We start from the raw sequence: 26,639 nt of genomic DNA, 5'->3' as shown, positions 1-26,639 counted from the left end.
GTGGATGGAAGGGGCAGATGCTGGATTGAAGAGACAAAGAGGGCAGACGCTGGAAGGAAGAAAGTGAAAAGAAGATGAAAGCAGAAACCAGAGACGACAAAAGGTAGAAAAAAAGAATTTTATTTCTATTTTGTGATTAGAATATATCAGATTTGAAATATGCATCTTGCTAGAATTGGTGCTAGACATAACTGGGGACTGCAAAGCCCAGGTTGTGCTTCTTTAGTTTCCAGCTGATTTAGAGCTCTCTCTGACCAGGGGGCAGATGCCCTCCCCTAACACTATTCCTGTCATTTGTGACTGCGGTATTCTGATATTTCTGTGTAGCATTCTGTAATAATTTGGTTTATTCAGCTTTCTTGATAGTAGAAGGGATATATGTGAAGGGGAGGGGAGACAGGGGTTTTGTTGATCCTTGCTCTGTATTATTTGTATTTATAAAATGACAATTATACAGAATATTGTTTCTTTTTATACTTTAATAAAATAGATTCAATATAAAATCATAACTGAGACTTGTGCGGATGGGATCAGATGGTTTGTGGGGACCGAGCTCACGAGGATGGGGCAGAAACGGGTTTTTTTCAGTCTTAGTAGTTTGCCAGTCCACAAAATAATTATTTTATTTCCGTCGGTCCATAGGTGTAAAAAAGGTTGAGGAACACTGTCTTAAACTTTGTGGCATGTCTCAGGACTCTTATGCTCTCTTTTTCTTATGATGACATATGGATTTTCATGTCTGAATAGAGCATTCTTTGGCACCAGGTCAATCAACATCTATTCTGTTTAGACCCTATTGGTTTCCCTTCTTTACTGTCGGTGAAGGCTGATTCTTCAGTTTACGTTTGGATTTTCCTCATTGTCATAAATGTAGAAAGAGAAGCGCAATAGTTTTTTTTAGATATTCTCTAGATATTCAATTCAATATTCCCTTCATAGACAAGCTTTGTTCTTAGGCTGTTGCCTTCATATTAAAGAAAAATCACCAGTTGGGTTTGTTTGTTGCTTTACACATCTCTTCTTCTGTGGTCTATTCTATTTTCTATTATTTCTACTTATCCTGGGACTTGCTTCCTTCTCTTCCATACTCTTTGCCTTTCCAGAGTCATCTTGATTAGTCTTGGTTCTTTCTACTAGGTTCCACTGAAAATTATCTCTGAGGCTATTCCAGTTTATCTCTATCTCTGTGTTAACTATTTTGGAGTTTTGACTGGGGAGATTAATGATATGTTTATTTACAAAAGCTCTTTTTTGTTGGTTTCAGTCTTTTAGTCCTGTCCTATGTTGGGGACACTACTTTACTATATCCCATTTATCTGGACTGATCTGATAGGATGCTAAGGAAAGAAAAGTTAAGTGTTACCTGATAATATTCTTTTCTTTAATCCTGTCAGATCAGTATAAAATCCCTCCCTGGCTGGTTGATTACTTTTATTTTGGTTACAGGCTATATTTTTCTAACCTATTGTATGTCAGTGAAATATCTGCATGTCGGTAGAGTATATGCTGCACTGGCTGCTAAGGTTATAACCTGATTGAGACCAAATGTCTCAAAGTTTCAATATTGATCATTAAGTGGATTTTGAGCACTATTGCTTGGCTATTCAAAGTATTGAACATTTTTTGCTGCATGATTCCCTTAAGGGGCAAATCACTTGAGAACTATTTTCATTCTCCACCTCCATCTGCTGCTAAACAGACACAATCCATTTGTCTGGACTGGTCTGATAGGACTAAAGGAAAGAAAGTTATTGGGTAAAATATAACATTCCTATAAAATAAAAAGCATGACTCTTTCTTTTCTGGTGCATAAATATATAGTAATCTCTTAAGTAGGAAATAATGTGAATTTTTTTATTTGCTTAGGGGCCCATTCTGTTTCTAGTTGCCTCAGTTTACCCAGCTGCTAGGAAATGGTAATTGGGGAATATTTTAAGATCCCTATTGTGTAGCAATTTGAGCCAGGCTTGTTTTTTTCTATGAATATGAATATAATTAAATTTATCCAAATTTCTTTTAGCTGAAGAACAGAGCTGAAACCCTTTTAAAGTGGAACAACTCAAATACTATTCATTAGGAGCCTTTCTTTTTGCTTATCAAGATGAGAACTCTGGCCTGTGGGAAGTTGGTTTATGGAAACTCACCTGTTTTTTTTTGGTCTTCAGGTGGCACTGGAGAAGCTAAAGCCTTTGAGAAGGGGCCGGAAAAGGAATCAACAGTAAGTCTGGCATGAATTTGACTTTGAAAGAGATTTAAAACAGTAGCTGCCAAAGCCTGTTTCTAGATGGCATTTGTGTGGTGTGTTTTTTGTTTTAGAGTTGATAGAACTGCTTCTTTCTACTATCATGACACATAAAGACCTCCAGACCCATCCCCCCTCCTGCAGACCCTACCCAATCCAATTTTATCCCCTTACTTTTCTTCCAGTTCTAATGATCCTCTGTGCATCTCTGACATGGTCTCTGTTCTTGTCATGTTGCTCCTCAGTTTGTATCTTGACATCTTGTATCATGACCCCTTGTTTTAGAAAAGAAACCTATCTTTTAACATTCCTTATACCCAAGGGCATTCAAACTAACTGATGTACGGTAAAACCCTGTAATTGTGAAGGAACTCAAAAAATGAAATTGTAGATATTCAAGTAATTTGTAACATATCACTGAAATAGTTTATGGGGGTAGGAAGATTGGAGGGTTATTATTGTAATGCCAATGTTTTAAAAAGAGCTCTAGTGATCCTGATATTGGTGCCAGGCAAAATTATTGAAACTATTATAAAGAAAAAAAATATTGAACATATGCATAGACATAGTTTAATAGGGACAGAATCAAAAGAAGTCTTACCTCAATAATAAGCAAGTTGTTGAAGGTGGGCCAGTGGGCCAGTTGATATAGATTCAGATTTTAGATAGTACATAGAGAGAGGAATTCACACATCCAGGTCAGGACATGGAGAAATCCCATAGCATTTCACTAGAAGCACTTACTTAGTTTTACGAAAGGCTATAGTTTTGGCAAAGTACTGTGCACATATGTCTTTCCTATGTGCAAATTATTCAGATGATGTAGTATAAGTGGATTTTTGAAAGCTGCATGTGACAGAATAAAATCATGTAAATGCCCCCACATATGTGTGAGAACAGCTTTTCAAAAGGGCTGCTCACTTAGTTCCAGACAGAAAAAAAGGTTCTCTCCACCAGTCGCCCCCTCCCAACACTCTAACGAGAAAAACACCTCCAACCTAACCCTGGTCTTATTGTAGTCCCTGGTATCTAGAAGGTGCAAGCAGCAATGTCCAAATGCCCGCTTGTACCAAGAAAAGCCTTCATAGACTTCAGCAGATCCAGAATGCCGCGGCCAAGCTCATCTTCGCAAAAAGTAAATTCGACCATGTCTCACCGCTCCTGTCCAAGCTCCACTGGCTTCCGATTATCGCCAGGGTCCACTTTAAATGCGCCTGTCTAACTTTCAAAATCCTCCATGGCATCCTCCCTCCCTTCATCCCACTCTCCTGGAACTCCTTAAATCTTAATACCACCAGACCCACTCACAAACTTAAATTATCCTTTCCTGCGCAGGAAAACTAGGGACCTCCCTCCCCTTCAGACTCACTGAGCTCTGGAACAACCTTACCTCCCCCCTCCGGACCCTGAGCTCTCTCCAACTCTTCCGCAAACATCTGAAAACCTGGCTGTTTTCAAAAATGTAATACTTACCCCATCTTTGGCATTGTAAGCCCCCAATCACCCTTTCTCTATACCCTTTAACCTTCATGGAGTTCCTTTCTCTCTCAACTCCTGTAAACCGTGCCAAGCTCTACGATTGTGGAGATGATGCGGTATATACATCAGGAAGTATTTCTTCACAGAAAGAGTGGTAGATCACTGGAACAAACTTCCGGTGCAGGTAATCAAGGCCACAAGCGTGCTTGACTGTAAGAATAAATGGGACATCCACGTGGGATCCCTACGTGGGTCGAGCAGCACTCAGACTTAATGGGGTGGGTCAGTAGAGTGGGCAGACTCGATGGGCTGTAGCCCTTTTCTGCCGTCACCTTTCTATGTTTCTATATAAACCTAAGGTTTAGTTTAGTTTACTCCTTCAGCTCCAGTATCTAAAATGGTCACTACAACCCCCAGTAGGTATTTCCACTAAGGGTCAGGCTTCCAAGTATTGGTTAACAAGAAAGCCTGCTCCTAGTGGTAATACTGGAACAATGGTCTAATACTAGAACAATGGTCTAATACTTGGCAACTGAGTTTTAATGCCAAAAAGTGTAAGGTTATGCACCTCACTGGCAAAAAACCTTCATTATGTGATAAAGTCTTATGCTGTGCTGTAATGTGCCAATGAAAATTAAATAATAAGAGGAATTATTCCACTTTTCTTTACTGTACCGATCAGTGAAGATAAGTGGAATAATTCCTCTGATGTATTATGGCAGTTCTTATGAAGGTTGTTTTTTCTGCAAAGCAAAGATTTTGATCTTAGCTTTTTTTTTTTAACTGCTTTTCCAGCACGTCAAGAATGAGCACTAGGCTGGACGGAATGGCATCAAAGTGGGGTGGCATGGGCCCTAGTATTGTTGTCACAAATGTAAGTAGAAATTAGTATTTACAATATCTCTGTTTCTGTGCTCACCATTTTCTGTTGGCCCCAGCGGTGATGCTGAGCTTCTCATATTTCTTTTGCCCAGAGCATATAGGAGGTGACCTTAGAAAAGATACTCTACTGTAACACACAGTAACTTGTAGCAGAAATGACATAAGAATGAGTTACTTTATGTGCCCATAGAGTTGTTTTTTGTCTCTGGGTTTTTTTAAATGAAGCCCATGGTATGACCACTGTTCCCTCTAAGCTGAGCGGGAGGCTTCCGCCTAGTCCTACCAGTTGAAGCCGTAATTTCACCATCACATTTTCAATAGTCAGGGATAGGCAAGTTTTGCAGAACTCCAGAGAACCTGCCTGTCCATAGTGATCGAAAATACACCACCCTCTATAGGTAACAATATAGTTGCAGGACACCCGCTCAGCTTAGAGGGAACAGTGGTGTATGACTTCAGCTAGATACATCAGTGATGAAAATTGCAGCCCCTTTCTGTGTACTCCTTGCCTTCTCTCCCCCACCCCCCCCTGACATTGCACCATGTAGCATACCTGTAGTTGCCAGAGATTTAACACCACCAACTGTTGCTTGCCATTGTTGTGCTTGTACTCAAAAGAAAAAGCTTTTCTTGCCCAATAGCACAATTGGTTAGTCACCAACTATGATAGCTGGGGTATTTCTCACTATGTAGGTGCCTTTAAAGACCCCTGAAAATATCCTTGCATAGGCCTCCAGACTTGCCAGTTTCTGTCCAAGTTCCCTTCCTATCACACTGCTGCAGACCACTTTATCTCCAGCTTGTCCACTCTGCGGTATCCTCCATGGTGTCAGATATTCAAAAACTGTGATAGATGCTGTGTTTGCTCTCACAGAGAGGCTGTAGAGCATATCCATTGCCTGCTGATTTGTGCTAGATTTTGTTTAAGAGGGGTCTGTGTATGTGTGTTCTTATACCATTTCCTTTTTCAATTTTCTCTCCCTTAGCCAGATCATTCGATCACAAGGCTACAGAGACCGGGTAGGCCGGCAAAAAATAAGAGACGTCGACTTCTTTCATAGCACTACATCCCGATGAACCCCTTCAGTCTGTGCTTCCCTTAAGCTCTTCCCCCAATCAAGGCACTTTTATTTTTATCGTCTCTCTCATTGTTGGACATGATGCCTAAATGGCAGGGATGGATTAGAAGAAGATTTCTTCTGCTGGTGCACTTGGGAGCCAGAGAGAGAAAACGTACCAGCCCATCACTACACTGACATTGTGGAAATATGGCGGTTTTATTCCAGAGAGTGTGTTCTGCTTTTTGACTGATACGGGGAACAGTATGCACCCCACACCTGAATTTTTTGTTCAAGCTGAGTGCGGGGAAAGCTTTTTATTTTGTTTTAAACAGAATTTTATAATTTATTTGAATTTTAAAGTTATATAACTTAAAAATATGAAAGCTCCCTCTTCCCATGTAATGCAGATCAGGGTTATTGTTCAGATGTTAAATTCAAGCAATCTAACATTTTATCTTCCCTTTTTGTTCAGCTTCCAGTACACACGATCTCAGCTGCCTCCTTCCAGCAGGGAGTACCATTTTGAAATAAGGCCAGGCAAATCCCTCCCCCCTTTCTTTGGCGAGTGGCAGGTACAAAAACCCACTTTATTACAGTCCCACCACCACCCCCCTCTTGTCTACCATATCGATAGAGGATGTGCATGAATTTTCAGAACTCTGTTCTTCAGATGGAGAATGGCCTGTATGATCTGAAATTTCAAGTATATCATCTTTAGATAACTAGCACTGGTTCAATAAAAGGTTTCATGGCTTACTGAAAATCTAGTTTTCTCTATTTCTGTTGACAGGCTGCAGGAGTTTCAAATAAGAAGTGCTAAAAAGAAAACTCCACCTTGTTCCCAGTTGGGGCCAGCCTGAAGAGGCTCATTCAGTGCAGGCTTTGCCCTGATGCATGTATGGAGTTGTAGTTCAGCTTTTCTTAAGGAGGTCAACTCCATGCATGCAATGGGGCAAGCCCAGGATTAGATCAACTTATTCAGATGTCCCAGTATAAATGGCAACCATCTAAGAGCCAAAAGCTGCCAGAGTTCAATAAAAGCTTGATGCATGCTTTTTGAATGGAACATTGAGCTTGGTTGGCACAGGGGGATGGCGGCGGCAGCAGCAGCCTCTCTTAGGAAAAACTGTGGTTCTGCTTTAGTTTGCTGTGTATGCTCAAATATAAACTGAGATTTTTGGGCCAAAAAAATGGCCCAAAAATGGGGATCTCAGTTTATATTCAGGTCAGTGCTGACCTGTCCCCATCCTGCACCTGTTGTAGCCCTCTGCCGGACCTGCCATGAGACCTACTGGTCCAGTGGTAGCCAGGACAGGAGGGATCCCTCCCTTCTCCTGTCCCAGCTGATTCTAAGAATTTTTACCTCGCTCCCATCTCCCCTGCGTACCTTTACTATACCTTGTGGTCCAGTGGTGAATTGCGGCAGGACAATCTTCCTTTGCTCGTTCCCATGCAGAGTTGCTAGTTGATTGGCTAGCGTGAGTTGTTGCGGGACAGCGAGAACTCGTGACAACCAATCAGCTATCGGCTCTGCATGGGCAAGAGCAACCTTTCTTTGCTCCTTCTTGTGCTGAGCCGCTAGCAGATTGGCTGTTGTGAGTTCTCATGGTAGCCAATCGGCTAGTGTCTCTGCATGGGCAGGAGCGAAGTAAGGTTGCTCCTGCTGTGGTTCACCATTGGACCACTAGGGATAGTAGAGGTGCACAGGGGTGGTGGGAGGGAGGTAAAAATTCTTAGAATCAGCTGGGACAGGAGAAGGGAGGGATCCATCTGCCCCAGCCACTGCTGGACCACCAGTTCTCACGGCAGTCCCAGTGGAGGCTCACAAGTCATCGGGGGGGGGGGGGGGGACAGGATATAAAACTTAGCAGGGAGGAAGTAGGGCTGGGTGCAGAAACTGATAGAGTTGAAAGTGAGCGAGGGGGCTAGATTCAGAGCTTGACAGAACATCGAGAGGGGGAACAGGGTGCAGAGCCTAGCAGGGCAAGGTACTGCACTTGAATATTAACACCCCCACTTCCCGGTTTATATTCAAGTCATCCTTTTTCATCCTTTTTTGAGGGGAAAAAAGGTTACCTTGGTTTATATTCGGGTCAGTTTATATTAGAGTATATACAGTATCCTAAAAAATAAATCAACACAAAATATGTACTAGGGTGGTCCTTAAAAAATGAGCAAAAAACACAATTTATATGTATTTGTGTGCTTCATTTGAAGGTCTCACACATTTTATTTTAGAAGTAAGCTGTTTTTTGAGCACCAGCCTACATATGATTTTGTGGGACTTTATTTTTTGGTTTTAAAGCTGTGATTTTGGAACCAGTGTGCTCTGAAAGTCTGATTCTGTACATATAGGGCTCCTTTTACGAAGCCGCGTTAACGGTTTTAGTGCACGCTAAATCCACGCTACGCGGCTAGAACTAACGCCAGCTCAATGCTGGCATTAGTGTCTAGCGCGGCCGGCAGTTTAGCGCATTAAACCGTTAACGCAGCTTCGTAAAAGAAGCCCCTAATGAGGCACAAAGATCCTGCAGTTGTGTTGCTTTGCTGTTGGACTGGGAATGACTTAAGTGAGTTTTTAATAGCAGTATGGGGACTTAAACAGGTACTAAATATAGACAAGGAAGATGCACATATCTCCCAGAGACACAAAAGAAGAAATAAAACAAAAAAAACCCTCTGTTTCCAAAATCATTAACTCCCTGGGATAAGTGGTAATTTTTTTAAAAAAAAATTTTGTTTTTTAATGACTTGTTGCAAAAGAACTCTCTTAAAGGCTCTATTTATAAACATCACAAGGAAGAAAAAGGGTTGAGGAGGTCAGCACTTAAAATTGAAATAGAGAGAAGCCCCTAGAGCCATCTCTAGAAACTCTTTTTCACACCACTCTTCTCTCATATAAATTTTTTAAAAAAATCAATACAATGCATTTAAATCTACAACTTGTATATACACTTCAGAGCAATCACTGAAAACCAAAATTTCCACACAAGACTAATTTCAGGCTCTTTTTTTGTGTGTGTGTGCACGCGCATGTCAATATGTAAATAGAAATATGAAAAATTATGCAATTTAAAATTCTTGTAAATGTTGTATAGGTAGATGCCTTCTTTACACCTCCAAGAAAAAAATCTTTTATTGCCATTTTGCGGTCATATATAATAAATCACCATTGAGCATTATGGGGGATTTCTTTGGTTAAAAAAAAAAAAAATCACAATTTGAAACCTTGTGAATTGTAGTCTTTTTATATGGGATTCAACTTAATTTAACAGATGAAAATATTTTGAAAGTTTAGATTTTAAGTTACTATTTTTTTTGGGGGGGGGGTGAGACAGTGGGAGAGGCTTTGTTTTGTTTTGTACTGAGTATTAAAATGTGTTTTAAAAAAATCTAAATGTTTTGTGCTTTGAGTGTGCTGCCACTTTGTCATTCTGGCATCTGATAAGGATGTCATAGGATTATCTGCTTCCATCTAGTGAAAATGAAGTTGCTCACCTGTAGACAGCAGGTCACACATTACCACCTGTAGGTGATGTCATCCAATGAAGCCCATCACTGCATACCATGCATGCATGGGTGCTTTTCCATCTGACATGAGCATGTGAGACCAGCAGCACAGTAAAAAGGTTTAGGAATACAACTCCTAAGGGAGGCGGGAGGGATGTGGTAATGTGAGTTCTCCTGTCCTCAGAAAATATCTGTCATAGGTGAGCAGATTCTCTGAGGACAAGCAGGACAACAATATTAACACATATGGGAATCCTTAGCTGCCAGAATCACTGAAAGCTTGCAACAAGCAAGGCCAACCATGAACCAATTAACCTAAAACATATTTACGACCTTATTCTATGGATGCAACCTGGAGCTGAATAAAATTGGGCATAGAAGGCTGGAGTTGGATTCTAGACTCCAAACAAATTGTGTAGAACTGTCTGACCAGATTGTGATGTTGGGAATCTTGCTGAAGGCAATAGTGAGATGTGAATGTGTGAAGCAAAGACTACATTGCAACTCTCTTCAATGGAGACCTCAAGAGGGCTACTGATGCAGCTGTGGCTCTGACATTGTAAAGCCATGACATGACCCTGCAGGGTCAGCCAAGCCTTGGGCATAAGTAGAGATGCAATCTACTACCCAATTGGATAAAGTGTGTTTACAAGTGGCTGACCCCATCCTATTTGAGTCAAAAGAAACAAATATCTGGGTGGGCTGTATGGGCTTTTTAGTCCTCTTCAAATAGAAGACTAAGGCTCTTTTGCAGTCCAAGATGGACATAGGGTTTGGGGAAAAAGGTTGGCAGGATAATTTATTAAGGTAGAAATCTAATACCACCTTCAGAAGAAACTTAGGATGTTTGCAAAGAACTACTCTATTATGGTGAAACTTTGTGTAAGGTGGATTAGCTACTATGGCCTGAAGCTTGCTGACCCTGCATACTGAAGTGACTGCCACCAAAAACAAGATCTTCAGGTCAGGTACTTCAAGTGGCAAGATCAATAGGCTTAAAAGGAGCTTTTGTTAGCTGGGTGAAAACAACATTGAGGTCCCATAACACAGCGAGAGGTTTGGTAGGGGGTTTAAAAGCAATCTCTCATAAATAGAAAAACTAGAGGCTGTACAGAGATGGGCTTATTATCTTCCATAAGGTGATGGTAAGTTGGTTGTAAGTCCCAACTCAGAAAGGTGTAGAAGGTATTTGAGCAGTTTTTGTATAGGGCAGGAAAAACGACCTAGGGCCTTGCCTTCACACCAGACAGCAAATCTCTTCCATATAAAATTATATGACCTCTTAGTAGAATATTTCCTGAAAGCAAGCAAGACCCAAGAGGTATCTTCATGCAGTTGGAAAGATGCTAGCTCTAAACTCCCAACATCCAAGTTGTGAGGCCTAGGGATTGGAGGTTGGTATGATAGAATGACACAGGAACAGTTTGTCCCCAACCTCTTAAGATGTGGCTATATTGGCCAAACTTATTAATAGAGAAGAGTTTGTGTGTATCTCCAAAATGGTGATAAATCCTAATAAGTAAACACACAAACATATACTGTATATACACGAAAATAAATATTGTTAACACTAAACAGAACTCAAATGATTCAAGGATATATGTAATCTTCAAATGAAGCCTACAAATATATATAAATATGAGTCTCAGCATTTTGCTGAAATGTGCTGGCATTTCAATAATTTTAAGAACTATATGTGCAATGATGAGAAAAACAACAAAAACAGAGACCTCCATTAAATCTCCAGCTAGTTTGCTGGCCTTTTGGTTTGCAAAGTTATCAGCATTCTTGTTTTCAGATCTTTTATTTTTTGAAATGCAAAAACAGGAAACATGAACTGTATACTTGAACATTAATAAATGATAACAGGTGAGGCTATATACCCCTCAGAAGCTGTGTACATCAAAACACTTCCCCACAAAGGTTACACCAAAATTCAAGTGTATTTTCATTTATCTTAGACAAGCAGGCAGTATATTCTCACATGTGGGTGATGTCATCCACAGAACCCGATACAGACAGTGCAAAAGTGTATTGTCACTATAAACGTTATGTAAGTCTCAAGAGTGGCCATACTATGCATGCTCTGGTGCCTTCCCGCCCGACGTCAGCTCGCAGGGCCATCAGTTCTCTGTTTTCTGTGGAGCTGAGAAGCTGTATTCTTTTGGAGTTCTCCAAAAGCATGTTAAACTTCATTTTTTTGTGTCTTCCCAATCTTGTTTGCTTCATTATTTTCATAGTTCTTTCTTTTTCTTGTCAAAATTTTCATTTTTTTCACCTTTAATTTTTTCAGGCCTTTGGGCCACTCAAAGCCTGTTTGCAGATTGGGTCCGTTAATCCTTTTACAGGTTTAAATTTACTCAATATCCCCAAACCATTGAGTCCTTTGATCTTGCATCGGCGGTCTTTCCCTCCATATCAAAGCTTTCTAGTGGCTTTAAGTGGTGCACTCTGTGCAACAAGACCATCTCAGTTACTTATCCACATAACTGATGTGTTCAGTGCCTTGGTTCTGACCACCATGCATACTCTTGTCAGCGCTGATCCAAGCTTCAAAAAAGGCTAGATGGCTCCAATTCAAAAAATCTTTTTGATGCAATGTTGGGAGCATCAGGAATGTCTGCAGTCTTTGATGTGGAAATGCAAAGATCATTATCAGCATCGAAGCTGGCACCGACATCTACCCTTTGATCGACATCAGCATCATTGCCACTACTGCAATCAGAATCACCTGGTAAAAAGGCTAAGAAGCATAAGTGTCCTTCATCAGGGCATGCATCAGCATCCCAACTTATATCTGTGTCATCTCTAGTATCCACTCTATCAACACATTCTAAGCTTCAATACATTGAGCCAAGGTCGCCATCTTTACAAATGGTGTCTCCTCACAGGTGTGCCTAATCGAGGTCAACACCTTGACACCCAGCTGCACCATTTGTACTGATGTCTACTGCATTCTTCATTGGACTGACATCACAGAAGAGGCTCTTGATGCTCTACTCTGTCATAGTCAACGCACTTCTCCTTGATGTGAGACTCAACAATCACCTCTTCGGACATCTCAGTGCTCCCCATCTCTAACCCAAGACATCAAGGAAAATGACTCCAATTTGTCTCACCATTCATCCTCCAAATGTCCACAGCACTCGGCTGAGGAGTCATATGGGATTTCTTCAGATCCATCTCCCCCATCTCCTTGCAGAAGATCACCTCCAGAGAGCGCCTCATTTACAAAATTTATCAGTAAAATTGGACAAGCTCAATCAAGATGGAGTCAAAGTCTGAACCTAGGGATGAACTTTTTGATGCTTTGGTCTATGAACAGATAAAGGATTGTCTAAAATTTCCCTTTCATAATTTAATGAAAGACATGTTTAAAAATTGGGAAGCGACCTTCTGGTTCCTGTAGCTCCACAAAAGCTTGACTTCTTATACAGAGTCCAATTTTGCCCAGGATTTGACAAACCTCAACTCCAACATCAATCACTCCTTGTAGAGTCAGCATTAAAGAAGGCTAGCAGCTCCAGAACCTATGCTTGCACACCTGGTAGAGAAGAAAGAACTTTGGATAGATTTGGCGTAGACTTTTTCAGAACTCAATGTTAACCAGTAGAATATTGAGTTACAATTTTTATATGACCTTTTACATGAAGCCATTAGTACAAAAACTATCTCATTACAAACAATTTATTCCTGATGACCAATTAAATGAGTTTCAACATCTTTCTAATTTACTTGTTAGAAATGAGAAAGTATATGGCAAGATCAGTCTTTGATGCTTTTGATTTCACCTCACGTGCATCAGCATTATCTATTGCCATAAGGAGACAAACATGGCTGAGAGTTACTGACTTGGATTCCAATGTTCAAGAGCGCTTAGCCAATATCCCATGTTTGGATGATGAGCTCTTTGGAGAGAAAATAGAGACCACCCAAAAGATCACAAGGCATAAACAGTTCCTGACCACTCTGTCATCTTCAAGATCTTCCTAATCCCAGCCTACCAAAAGTTTTACAATCCTAAACGCTCCTCCATCATCTCCCTCTTCAAGAGCTCCGCCTCAAAAACATCCCATGAAACAAAGGGCTCATTATATTCAACTGCAGACTCAGCAAAAATCTCTGCAGTCTTTTTGACATCTTTCCAGAGAGCCTCGCTAGCGTAGTACAGCCTACACCCTAAACCAGGTGTGTCCAACCTTTTGGCTTCCCTGGGTCACATTAGAGGAAAAAAATTGGGGGCCACATAAACACTAACGCTAGCTGATGAGCAGGTTGAGCAGGTCCTAAATTTGCAATCACTAATACAGAAGATGTACGTATCTAATAATAAACCTTCATTAAAGGGACAGTGTGGAGAGGAATCCAAAAATGCAGTAATACTTAGTCTGGAATGACCTACCAGTCATAATCAGAAAAGAATCCAAACACACGTCATTCTGAAAGAAGCTGAAAACCCTACTCTTCGACAGCTGATCCAACACGTCTCTCTCAGGAATGATCCTATCCTCTTCTTATTATGGACATTGATGACTCCCCTTTCCAACCTCCCTATGTAAGTCACCTAGAGCCTGAATAGGTATGAGCGACACACAAATGGAAGATTAGATTGAGCGATCCTCCATGTGTGATGCTGACAGCGGAAGCCTGGTTCTCCTATTCACTTCTATTACAGCTACAGTAAGCCTCATCAGGCATTTTCTTCTTTGTGCTCACATTCATTTTTCATCTTTGTATCTTTCCTTCTGTTGCCATATCCAACATTTCTTTATCTTTCCCACTGTCTATCATCTCTCTCTCCCTGCCTTGTGCCCTGTCAAATCTCTCTATTCCCCTCCATGCACTATATCTCCCTCCCCTCCATTATTTGCAATTTCATCCTTTCCCCTCACCACGCATTTCTCCCTGTCTTCCTGTGACACCAACTTTTCTTCCTCTCACCCTCCCTTCGTGCCACCAACTTTCCTTCTTACCTCGTCCGTCTTCCTGTGCCATCAGCTTTTCTTCCTCTTCTTCGTGACTCTCACATGCTGCCTGCTGCTAACCTGTAAGTCTCCCCTCTGCCGTGGAGAGACTTTTGGGTCAGTGGCAGGCAGCATATGGGAATTGCTTCTGATACCGTAATCTGAAGAAGCAAACCTTGGAGTACAGGAGAGAGGAAAAAAAGTTAGTGGCACAGGGCAAGAGAAGAGGTGAAAGGATGATGAGACCGCAATGAGATTCAATTCTTACATGGCTGGTATAGCAATTTCGGCAGATGAAAAGTGAATTACATTCTTTCCTTTCTCCCAACCCCATGTGCAGAAGTTTTTCATCTCTCCCTGTTTTTCCATCCCCTCTCCCTCCCTCTGTGCAGCACTTCCCCCCCCCCCCCCACACACACAACTTTTGGGCCTTCTAAAACAGCAGCAGTAAATAGGCTGTTCTTGACCTGCCCACCAGGGCTTCCCTCTGCCGCGTTATCAGTGATGCGCCAGAGGGAAGGCCCCAGCGGGCAGGCCAGGAGCAGCCTGTTCACCACCGCTGCTGCTTTAGGAGAGGAGATTCAGGCCTCACTGCATCAGTGAGTCTGATTTTTTAAGAAATCTAATCTCCAACCAACTCAAACTCTGGAGTTTATTGGAGTCCTAGTCACAACTGAAACTCGTGCATTTTTATCACAACAGATACTCGATGTTCTAACTGAAATTTTCCAGAAAGTGCCCACTCTTCAACACATCACTGCACGCCAAATGATGTCTTCTAGGTTATAGGGCTTCAGTGGTTCATGTAATTCCATTCACCCGTTTATATTTCAGAGAACCTCGAGAACTCTACCTCAAGCCTTACACCCAGCAACTGCAGGTAACCTTATCACTTCATCAACCCCTTCAGTGGTAGTTAACACTGACCAGTCTATTCAGAGGCTTACTCTTTCACACTCTGCCTCATCAGAAAATATTGACAACAGATGCTTCCATGTTCGGCTGGGGAGCCCATCTCGATTGCCTCCATACTCAAGGTAGCTGGAATCCTCAAGAAAAATCCCTCCACATTAATTTTCTTGAATTAAGAGCAATCCACAATGCTCTCCATACCTTTCAAGATTGCCTCCTCAATCAGGTAGTACTCATCCAAACAGACAACCAAGTAGCCATGTTCTTTGGACAGATTTGCCTCCTTTGTCAAGAAATCATACAGATCTGGTCCTGGGCAATCCCTTGTAACATATTCCTCAAAGCTGTTTACCTAGCAGTAAAACAAAATATTGTATCAGACAAGTACAGTAGATTCTTACAACTTCACGAATGGTCACTCAACTGTGTTACATCAGATATTTTCAAACTGGGGAATTCCAGAGATAGATCTCTGTTTTTCCCCATAATCACAAAATTCCTCTTTTCTGTTCCAGAATATACACTCCCAATTCCATTAATAAGGAAAACTTTGTTCAGACTCCGCCAAGAACAAGCTACCATGATCTTCATAGCACCTCAGTGGCCGCAACAACCATGGTTCCTTCTTCAACTCTGGGAACCCATCCCACTGCAGATCTTTCCAACCTTAATAACAGAATAAGGGGGTCCTATGCAACATTGTTACTGCTTCAAGTGGACAAGATTCACACTCTGATGTAACCAACATTCATTACATCTGAACTACATTACTTCTGGACTGTCTCCTACACCTCTCCAACTTTGGTTTTAAACCACTTCAGTTAGAGTTCATCTTAATGCTATTAGCACTTTTCATATGCCTCTGAATAAAAAGCTACTATCTGCCCATTCTTTGGTCTCCAGATTCACGAAGAACCTTTTTCATACCAAATTACCAATCAAACCTCCAGTTGCTTGGAATTTTAATAGTATACTATCAGCCCTGATGAAACCTTTTGAGCCAATGGTGTCTTCATCTCTCAAACATCTCATGTGGAAAGTAGTATTTTTAATCTGCATCACATCAGCACACCAAGTCAGAGAACTACAGGTGCTTGTCTTGGATCCACCAGATACAACATTCTACCATTCTTTGCACACATTTGAAATTTCTTCCTAAGGTCAACTCAGATTTTCATTTGAACCAGTCTATAGTTCTTCCTGTCTTCTTTCCAAGACTGCATTCCCACCCTGTTGAAGCTGCATTCCACACATTGGACTGTAAGTGTGCTCTTGCTTACTACTTGGATAGAACCAAACCTCACAGGACTTCCACTCAACTGTTCCTCTCATTTGATCCAAACAGACTTGAACTCCTTGTCACCAAGAGAACTATCTCTACATGGCTCGTGGACTGTATTATCTTTTGTTATGTTTGGGCTGGGCTGACATTAGAACAGGTCGTGTCACAGCACATAAAGTTAAAGCTATGGCGACCAGTAACTCATTTACATTACACTCCCATTGAAGCTATCTGTAAAGCAGCCACTTGGTCCTCAGTTCATACCTTCACATCACACTTCTTTCTGGAGAATCATTCCAGATGAGATAGTCAATTTGGCCAAACAGCTCTACAAAATTTATTCTCTATTTAAATGCCAGGTACCCTCCATACCTTTTGTTTCCAGCTAGGGAGTCCCACATGTGATAATATACTGCCTGCTTGTTCATTCCAAACTGCCTGACTTAGTACATCACGCTCCATCCCTGGCAGTATTCAAATCCAGACTAAAAGCCCACTTCTTTGAAGCTGCTTACAACTCCAAACTCCAACTCACCTGCTAAGCACCAATATATGTCTTATTCCCTCTGTAATTCCCCCACCTAAGCATAGTGTACTGGTGCATCTTCTTGTCCAGTTTGTCTTGACTAGATTGTAAGCTCTTTTGAGCAGGGACTGTCTCTTCTATGTTTTGATGTACAGTGCTGCTTATGTCTAGTAGTGCTATAGAAATTAGTAGTAGTAATTTCCTTAGAAGTACCTGTCCAATGGCTTCAAATACCTTATTCCAAATAGATAACTTTGTACATAATAAAAAGTGGACAAAAGTGCCCCTAAGGGGTTTACATTTAATATATGTCTTCATCTCACAAACCACAAGTTACTGCTTGGGTTCTATTTATAAAAGCTGTGTGCAACAATTTAAACTAGAAGAAACATGACAGCAGATAAAGGCCAAATGGCCCATCTAGTCTGCCCATCCACAGTAGCCATTATCTCGTTCTCTCTCTCAAGAGATCCCACGTGCCTATCCCAGGCCCTCTTGAACTGTGTCTCATGCATCTCTGTAGATATTGTCATAAGAAAAAGGGTATCGAATAAATCTAAGAACTGTTGTGTTGTCTACAGAATGTTCAATATTCCATTGATCGCAAAGTCTATTCATTCCTTCTATACTTATTCCTGACCTAGTCAAATTGTACTACATAGAGAGTTTGTTATGCTGGGGTTGAACTTTTAAAAATTGCCTATCCTGCTTTTATAGATTGCGAATGATTCGCTCAATTTCCAAGTTTCTGGAGCCAAAATAATTAAATATATTCCATTCTTTAATTATTGCAAAACTCGCCTACTGTAATTCTCTATTAATAAGTATTACACAAAAAGAAAAAAAGCGCCTTCAGATAATTCAGAATACTGCCATTAAACTCATTCACAATGGTAAAAAATATCATGTAACACCTTTTATGATTAAATCTCATTGGCTTCCAATTAACCATCGTATTACCTTCAAAATTTTACTTTTAGTATTCAAAACCCTTTCTACCAATGAACCTCAATTTATTGATAAATACTTATCCCTTATAGCACTTCGCGTTCTCACCAGTCTACTAATCAAAAGTTTATAGTAGTCCCCTCTTTGAAAGTTATTGTTTTCAGTGATGGAACCACAGCTTTGGAATGCTATTCCTCAGCATTTAAGAGGAAAACGACTTGAGTTGTTTAAAAAAAAGTAATTTAAAAAGTTTTATTTTTAAAGATGCTTATAATCTTTAAATTAAATTGTTTAAACTTTATATTAGTTTCCTTCTTTGATTGCACTCTTCCCTCCCTATTGTTTTCTCCATATATGGTTCTCCTCTGTACTTTAAAACACTGAATTGTAGCTCTGATCCCTCTTTCCTTGTGTATTACTGTAGTTGGTCTGTAAGTCTATTTATCTAATCCATTATTCTAAATTTTAAATTGTATGTCTAAATATATGTTTATATTTTTATCAATTTTGTACCTCACTTAGTAAAACTAAATAAGCGATTCATCAAACTAAAATAAAACTTGAAAACTTGTCCCATATTTCAGTATATTGTCTTCAAAGATATCCAATAATGCCTGGCTTGCAGGTTCCTTTTACATATACAATTTAAATCTTAAAAGAGCAAACTTTACTTAGGAAGTTTTCTTAGTATAAAAGCCTTTTATAATTTTAGTTTTAAGCTTTAACTTTCTGCTAAAGTCTCTGGCAGGCATAGCAGGGTCTGGCTTAGTCTTCATTCAAACCCACCCCTAGCTCATTTCTTATAGTATTAATTTATAGACAATTATTCTAATTAGGACAACAGGAGAACTGTTTATTACATATTCTTATTACATTTAATTACTTGCTAAGAATCACAGATTAAATAAGCTCTCTATACTAGTCTAATATTCCTGGTACCTTAATAGGGTTTAATTAATCAGCTAAAAAATAAGATGTAGACCAGTGGTCTCAAACTCAAACCCTTTGCAGGGCCACATTTTGGCTTTGTAGGTACTTGGAGGGCCTCAAAAGAAATAGTAAATGTCTTATTAAAGAAATGATAAATATATATCAGGAGGAATAATTAGTTTAACTCTGTGATGAGAATCAATAGATATTTTCAATAATCACAGCTCTTATAAACAATACACCGTAAATAATATTCTAAATAAAATGTGAAGTGCTCAGAACCTTATAACCTGTGTAGCTTAGTGTAATCACTAAAACGAGGTTAACAAGGGGACCATCATAGCCTTCACAGTCCCCTGACCACCTGTAGTATATGAAGAAAGAAAGATGTACTTATCTTGACAAGGTGGTCGTTGGTAAAGGTAATCCTCGTTCAAACCAACTGAAAACGTGTAATGTGATTATATTTTTATAATCACATTACACGTTTTCAGTTGGTTTGAACGAGGATTACCTTTACCAACGACCACCTTGTCAAGATAAGTACATCTTTCTTTCTTCATATACTACAGGTGGTCAGGGGACTGTGAAGGCTATGATGGTCCCCTTGTTAACCTCGTTTTAGTGATTACACTAAGCTACACAGGTTATAAGGTTCTGAGCACTTCACATTTTATTTAGAATATTATTTACGGTGTATTATTATTAAAGAAATGACAATTCTGCATGAGGTAAAGCTCTTTATAGTTTATAAATCTTTCCTTTTGGCTAAGTCTTAATAATAATGTTGTAATTTATAGCTAAAGAGACATATGATCAAGAAACTGTTTTATTTTACTTTTGTGATTATGATAAACATACCGAGGGCCTCAAAATAGTACCTGGTGGTCCACATGTGGCCCCTTGGCCACGAGTTTGAGACCACTGATGTAGACTGTAGTCCAGTAGTAAAAGAGATGTTATCCAATCTTTTGCACTGTCACATGTATGATTATCTCCTACTTGGCAAGAAGTTATGTGTTTGCTTGCTGCAAAGAGCTCCTAGCTCTCAGAGAATGAGTCTCTTGAGGCTATAGTTGCAGACTTGGAGGAGCCGAGAGAGACAGAGGCACACAGAGGAGACCTACAGGGATGTAGAGAAATCCCACCTCCAGTCTGGCAGACTCTGTGTTGCCTTGGAAGAGGGAGGTCTCCTAAAGGAGAACATCAGCCTGGTAAAATAGGAAATAATCCTGTAGCCATGACTTGCCCATTAAGGGATGCAATATCCTCTCGCACTGAGGATGTGTCTCCAGGGGCTTCTGCCCAGGAGGGAAAGGTTAGGACAGCTGTTATAGTTTGTGATTCGATCATTAGGCATGTAGTTAGCTGGGTGGCTGGTGGACGTGAGGATTGCCTGGTCTCTTGCTTGCCTTGTGCAAAGATGGCAGACCTCACACGCCACTTAGATAGTATTTTAGAAAGTGCTGGGGGGGGGGGGAGGAGACAGCTATTTTGGTACATGTAGGTACCAATGACATAGGAAAATGTGGAAGGGAAGCTATAGAAGCCAAATTTAGGCTCTTAGGTAGAAAGCTGAAATCCAGATCCTCCAGCATAGCATTTTCACAAATGCTACTCAAGAGGCAGGCAGAGCTCCAAAGTCTTGATTGAGACAATGGTGCTGGGATGAGGGATTTAGATTTGTTAGGAATTTGGCAACCTTCAGGGAAAGGGGGGGGGAGCCTATTCCAAAAGAATGAACTCAACCTTAACCAGGATGGAACCAGGCTGACAAAGATGGAGGGGAATGCTGACAGTCACCCAGAAGTGGTTAGTTCAGTGTGGAGTATCCTTGAAGGATACCATTTCATAAAAGATATTTAGGGAGTCCCAATAGAGAGGTTTCAATATTGGTGAAAGAAAGCCAGGAGAGCTTAAGAGGAAGACAGAGTAAAGCACTAAAATTATCCCTATCGCTGACTCAGAGTTATAGTATATAGCATTGAATGAAGAGATAGATATAATAGGCATCTCAGATCTAGTGGAAGGAGGGCAATCAATGGGACACTTTGTTACCTGGGTACAAATTATATTGCAGGGATAGAGTAGAAAAAATTGGATGGGGGGAGGTTGCACCATATGTTAAAGAGTATTTAGTCAAACAAAAAACATTCTGTATGTCATAGAGAGCAGTGTGGAATCCATATGGATAGAAATTCCAGTGAAGGGATATATAGTTAGGGTTATACTACCATCCCTCAGAATGAGCAGATTAATTTTTTTCAGAGATGAAGAAAACTGGCAAATTGGGCAACTGTATAATAATGGGTGATTTCAATTACCAGTCACTGGAAGAGATAAATATAATCACCAAACACACAACACTATCTCCTGCTGAGGTAGAGAACTGCTAGCACACAAAGGTTAGTTCAGTGTGGAGTATCCTTGAAGGATACCATTTCATAAAAGATATTTAGGGAGTCCCAATAGAGAGGTTTCAATATTGGTGAAAGAAGGCCAGGAGAGCTTAAGAGGAAGACAGAGTAAAGGACTAAGCAAACCGATCATGTACCAATCGGTTTGTGATCACTTTGTGACCCTGCCCCCATTCACTAACTTTACTTCTGATCTGATCTGCGCATGCAAATGAGGGGGAATTGCAAGCAAATGTAGGAACACCAACTAGGCCGGCCGATCAAAAGAAGCGACTGTCCTGCTTTCTGCCTGAAATCCCAGCCCTGCAACTATTAAAAAAGCACCCAGCTCTTCTGCCATGCTGCCCTGCTGTCTTCTCCCTTTGCTTCTCTGTCCTATTCTGCCATGCCACCCTGCTCTCTTTGGCCATGTCTCTCTGCTCTATGCTTTTGGCCATGCTCCTCTGCAAGCCCATTTTTAACCTGTGGATTAAAAGTGGGGCTGCAGTTCTCGCCACCAGTCCCGGCTGATCTCCTTCACATCCTATACTGACAGCCTTGTTGGTTCTAGCCTCCTCGATCCCCCCTCCCTCCCACGCTTGTACTGAGAGCCAACACATGCGTGGACCATCTACAGGAAAATAAGATGGTCCGCGTATGCGTCCCGATCGCTATGCAGCGATCCATTCAGTGACTGTGGGCGTGCCTCCGATTGCATTAATTTGTATGAGGAGGCTTGCTGAATCGATCGCCCAAGAAGACTCGTAAACGGATCAGCCAGCAAAGGTAAATTACTTTGCCTTGTTAAATTACTTTGAATTTTAAGACAAGAGGATAATTTTAGAAAGCATTTTGAATTATAAAGCACTATTTTAGATGCTCAGATTAGACTGACCAAATTTCAGTTTTGATTTTGGCTTCAACAGTGAAACCAGTCCAAAATATGGATTCAGTCATTCTTCAGTTTCAGCTGGAAAAGCAAATACATTATCAGATGAACCCAAACCCTTCCCCTATGACTACTGTGCATGCCCCCCTCCCCCTCTCTCAACCACACCAGAGAGCAGGTCCTGCTGGATCGGGCAAGCTACCATAACAACAAACTCCATCCTCCCACCACCCAAATGTTCTCCCAAGGTCTAACTTTAATGCCCTGGTGGTCCAGTGGCCTTTTATGAACAGGTGAATCCACAGACACTCCTGACCCTTCCAGTTCCATTGTCAAAATGGCTGCCAAGGTAGGCTTCGTGAAACTAGCTCATACTGTGGTGAAGAAAATACCTCACATTTAGCCAAGGCACTCCTCAAACCAGCCAAAGCTGCAGTAAGCCCTTAGTTCTTCATAGGTCATAAAAAATTACATCACCACTTTCGCCCTGGCTCACCACTGGATCAGCAAGGCTTAAGGTAGGCCCAGGGAGAGGCCAGTGATGAATCTGAAAGGGGGAAGACTAAAATATAAACTAAGCCCCCGCCCATTGTTTTGGCCCATAAATCTAGGTTTATATTTAAGTATATACAGTATGAGAATGTATATTTTGAGTTTAATACATTATGAAGGTGCATATATGTTGGGGGTGAAGAGATGAAGGTGGCAACCTCTTGCACTCCCCCTCCACTTTTGATGTGGAGGTGGGGGCATAGGCAGCAGCAAGTGGCAGATTGTATGAGAGAGACAGAGTTATTAACTTGAAGGAAAACAAATTCACTGTTGATGTCCTGAAAACCTGACTGTCCTGAGTTGAGAAGCACTGCAATAGAGGACACAGCTTTCTGAGACCTTCATAATTGAAAGACTGGTCATGGAAATACCCAATCACTTATTGGGTTTTCTAGTTTCTTTTCACAGGCAGTTACTGTACATTAAGTAGCTATGAGTCTAACCTTCTTCTCTTGGATCCAGTATGGCCCAGTTGAGGGTACTGTGGTCACAGCCTAGTTGTGAAGTTATATATGATTTTTAAGAGATAACTGGAGCAGTTCCTGAGATTTTACTGGATATTTTGAAGGGTTCTCATGGGGTAGAGTGAGGGTGGTGGTATTAATTACTGAACGTGTTTGTTCTCATACCAGGCCTGCAGAGTAACCTTTTCATTAGCTATAATATTGGTCAGATACTTCCCTCCTTTCCAAAGTAAGATGGACCAGGACAATTAGCTCAGCTGGGGAAGTCCACTTGTTTTAGCACTTTTTCTATATGCATTCAGGTTGGTTCAGACAGGTTTGGGGTAAACTTCATTTCCTAATCTCCCAGCAATGTCAGCGAGTACACCAGTTCTTGGAGTTTGCATACAAAGTAACAAGCCTGAACTCAGGAGATTCCCACATGGTATTTCCTCTTATTCTTTTAGGGTGACCACCAGAATTTTCACAATCCATTATGTTAGTTCCCCCATTGCCATTATTGTTAATTTTCCAAATTATCTAGTCTTAAGTCAAGGAGTTATAAAGGATTCCCTACTCAAGGGAGATGGTTCCCATTGCCTTCAGATATCTGATTATTCAGGAGGAAGAGTGGCTCTGGACTCCATAGGCTGGTTGACTAACAACTCTTAAAAGCTAGTTAGTCTTTCTCAGTCTCTGAAGCCCTTTCATAGCTGCAGGAGACAACCTCTAGTTTAAGAGGTAATAGACTTAAGAACTTTTACTCCATATTCAAGACTTCTTAGCTCTACATTCACTCCAAACAGGGTTCTTTCTGTAGACCCTAAGCTTCAGCAAGTGGACACATTTTTCCCCATCCCCATGCGAACTAATTTTCCCGTCCTGGCCCCATTTCTGCAAGCTCTGTCTCATCTGTACAAGCCTCAAACACTTTAAAATCGTAAGTTTTCAAGGCTTGTGCAGTTAAGGCAGAGCTGACAGGGAAAGCGACAAAAACGTGCAGGGCCGTGGAAATTAAGTTCCTGCAGAGACTGGGGAAAATTTGTTATCCCAGGACAAGCAAGCAGCATATTCTCACGAATGGGTAACATCACTGATAGAGCCCCGGTATGTACCACTTTAAAAGTGCATTGCCACTTTAAAACTTTAGAAAGTTCACGATAGCCCGAACCGCACATGTGCGAGTGAGTGCCTTCCTGCCCGACGTAGGGTGCATGGTCCCTCAGTTTCTTAGTTTCCGTGGAGCTAAGATGCGTCTTGTTAACGGCTATTGCCTTCCTGCTCACGCTGCTTTTTGACTTTTTAGTCAGTTTTTGTTTTCCTTTCATTCCTTTATTCTTTTGTTAAAAAAAAAAAAAATTTTTACTTTTTCGCTTTCGCGGGTTCGGCCCGGCGGGGCCTGTTCAACCCCCACAGCCTTGGACTTTGGATTTTTCCGAGGCCGTATATCCCTCAATGTCCTGTCCACAAACGGGTTTTAAAAAGTGCAGATGCTATACTTGCCCCATTTCCATCACTGATCCGCACCACTGGTGTCTCCAGTGCTTGGGGCCTGAGCACCGGCCTGAATATTGTACCCGTTGTTCATCCCTCCAGAAGCGGACTCTTAAAAACCGTCTAATTCAACAGCGCCTCATCTTTGGTGTCGCGATGGAGGGTGAGTCAACACCGTTACTGATGTCTGTGGCATCAACTAAATCGACACCGCACCATATGACATTGGTGGATCCATCTTTGGTGTCGAATGTTCCAGTGGGTAAGCCGGATAAGAAGCCTTCCCCCACCCTTTCGGGACCTCAGGTCAAACCGGCAGTGAGCCAAATCCTGTTGACCTCAAGGATACCCAAGAAACGCTCAGTTCCTATTTCGGTGACTGCCTCGACATCGGCCTCCTCATCGCTGGAGCGCAGAGCCACACCAAAGGTACCGGCAAAAAAGCCAGCGGTACCGATGAACTCTCTTAAGCAGCAGATTAAAGAATTGCTGCAGGAAGAGTTAAGATAGCAGTTGCTCCTTCCCACCATGTCGACACTGGTTACTGCGGTGCCAGTCAGGTCTGAGCCTTCAACACCGGCAATGAATTTTCGGGAGTCTCTATCGGTACCACTTCACCTTACTAAGCAACCAGTATCGGGGGTGACTCGATGCCGATCATCCTCACAGACATCTCCTGAGACGGTGTCAGTAAGATCAGGCAAGGCTTTGCAGAAAATGAAGCATCTTGAGCCTTTAACACCCAGTGCTCGGCACTGATCCCAAACAACTCTAGATTCAGATCTTTGGGGTGGTATCTAAAGCACTTAGTCAACCAAGTTGCCACCTTTCAAAAATATTTACCTGACCGTAAAGTGCTTTTCAGCATTTCATCTGACTTACTTCAGCTTCGTAAGTACATGGTCCGCTCTATTTATGATACCTTTGAGCTCACCTCACATGCTGCAGCTATATCAGTGGCTATGTGGTGCCTCGCCTGGCTTAGAGTGTTGGAGCTGGATGTCAACCATCAGGATAGGTTGGCTAATGCCCCTTGTTTGGGGGATAAACTTTTTGGTGCATCTTTGGACACGACTACCCAGAAGTTATCGGCCCATGAGACCAGGTGGGATACTCTGAAACCCACAAAGAAACCTCCTTCTCTTCCTTTCAGACAACCTTCCTATCGGAGACGGTTTGCTGCAAAGCCTATGACCCAAGCTCAGTCCCAACCCAGGAGACAGAGACAACAACCACGTCAACAACAGCAGAAACAACAGGCTGCACCTCCAAAATCTACACAGCCTTTTTGACGTGTTTCTTCAGAGCATAGTCAATGTCACCATTCTACAGTCTTTGCCTCAGCCCACCAATTCTGTCTCCGAAACTATTCCCAAAGCTTCAGAAGCTATAAACATGATGGAACAATGGATGACAAACTTTAGGCTCAAACTTAATTCAGATAAAATGACTTTTTTCATTGCTTCACCACATCCACTTGACATTAAATCACCCCTCTGTATCAATAACCTTAGTTACCCTATCCAGCCCAACATAAAGATACTAGGTGTAACTCTGGATCAATGCCTAACCATGAAAGACCAACTAGATTCCTTAATCAGAAAGGGATTTTTCACTCTCTGGAAACTCAGATCCCTTAAAGCTTATTTTGTTACATCGGTTTTTAGAATCCTAGTCCAATCCCTCGTACTAAGCCTGCTTGACTACTGTAACATCGCCTATTTGGCAATTTCCCAAAAAAATATGCGACGCCTACAACTGTTGCAGAATGCGGCAGTCAGACTAATCTTTGGACTAAAAAAATTTGACCACGTGACACCCTACTACCGGCAGCTACATTGGCTGCCGATGAAGGCACGCGTAAAGTTCAAATTTGCCTGTTTCTGCTTTAAAGCATTACACGGACTTGCCCCCAAATACATTACTGACCTTTTCTCCTTCTCAACCAACAGACACAAGAGAAGTTCACATTCCAACTTCGTTTCCCCCCCAGTGAGAGGTTGCAAACTGAAAAAACACCATGAATTCCTTCTCTCACACCAAGCAGCATCATGGGGTAAAGACCTAGAACAATTACTTTCGCCCTCTACTTATGAGGAATTTAGGAAACGTCTAAAAATACACCTGTT

At 41.4% G+C, this 26,639-nt stretch overlaps 1 protein-coding gene across 4 annotated transcripts in view; it reads left to right on the top strand.

Annotated features, from left to right (window-relative positions):
- The window catches only part of MBD6 (methyl-CpG binding domain protein 6), a 113,823-nt gene extending 106,460 nt beyond the window's left edge, over positions 1 to 7,363 (top strand). For all 4 annotated transcript variants that reach the window (XM_033938091.1, XM_033938092.1, XM_033938090.1 and 1 more), the window contains 3 exons: positions 2,166 to 2,218; positions 4,517 to 4,595; positions 5,590 to 7,363. In XM_033938091.1, the coding sequence (XP_033793982.1) occupies positions 2,166 to 2,218; positions 4,517 to 4,595; positions 5,590 to 5,664 (207 nt within the window). In that variant the 3' untranslated portion in view covers positions 5,665 to 7,363. The remainder of the gene's footprint in view (positions 1 to 2,165; positions 2,219 to 4,516; positions 4,596 to 5,589) is intronic.
- The last annotated feature ends 19,276 nt before the right edge of the window (positions 7,364 to 26,639 follow it).

The sequence above is a fragment of the Geotrypetes seraphini genome, chromosome 3 (assembly GCF_902459505.1).
Source record: "Geotrypetes seraphini chromosome 3, aGeoSer1.1, whole genome shotgun sequence".
Lineage (NCBI taxonomy): Eukaryota > Metazoa > Chordata > Amphibia > Gymnophiona > Dermophiidae > Geotrypetes > Geotrypetes seraphini.
The sequence above is the reverse complement of the archived record's forward strand: the minus strand, read 5'-3'. Positions and strand labels throughout refer to the sequence as shown.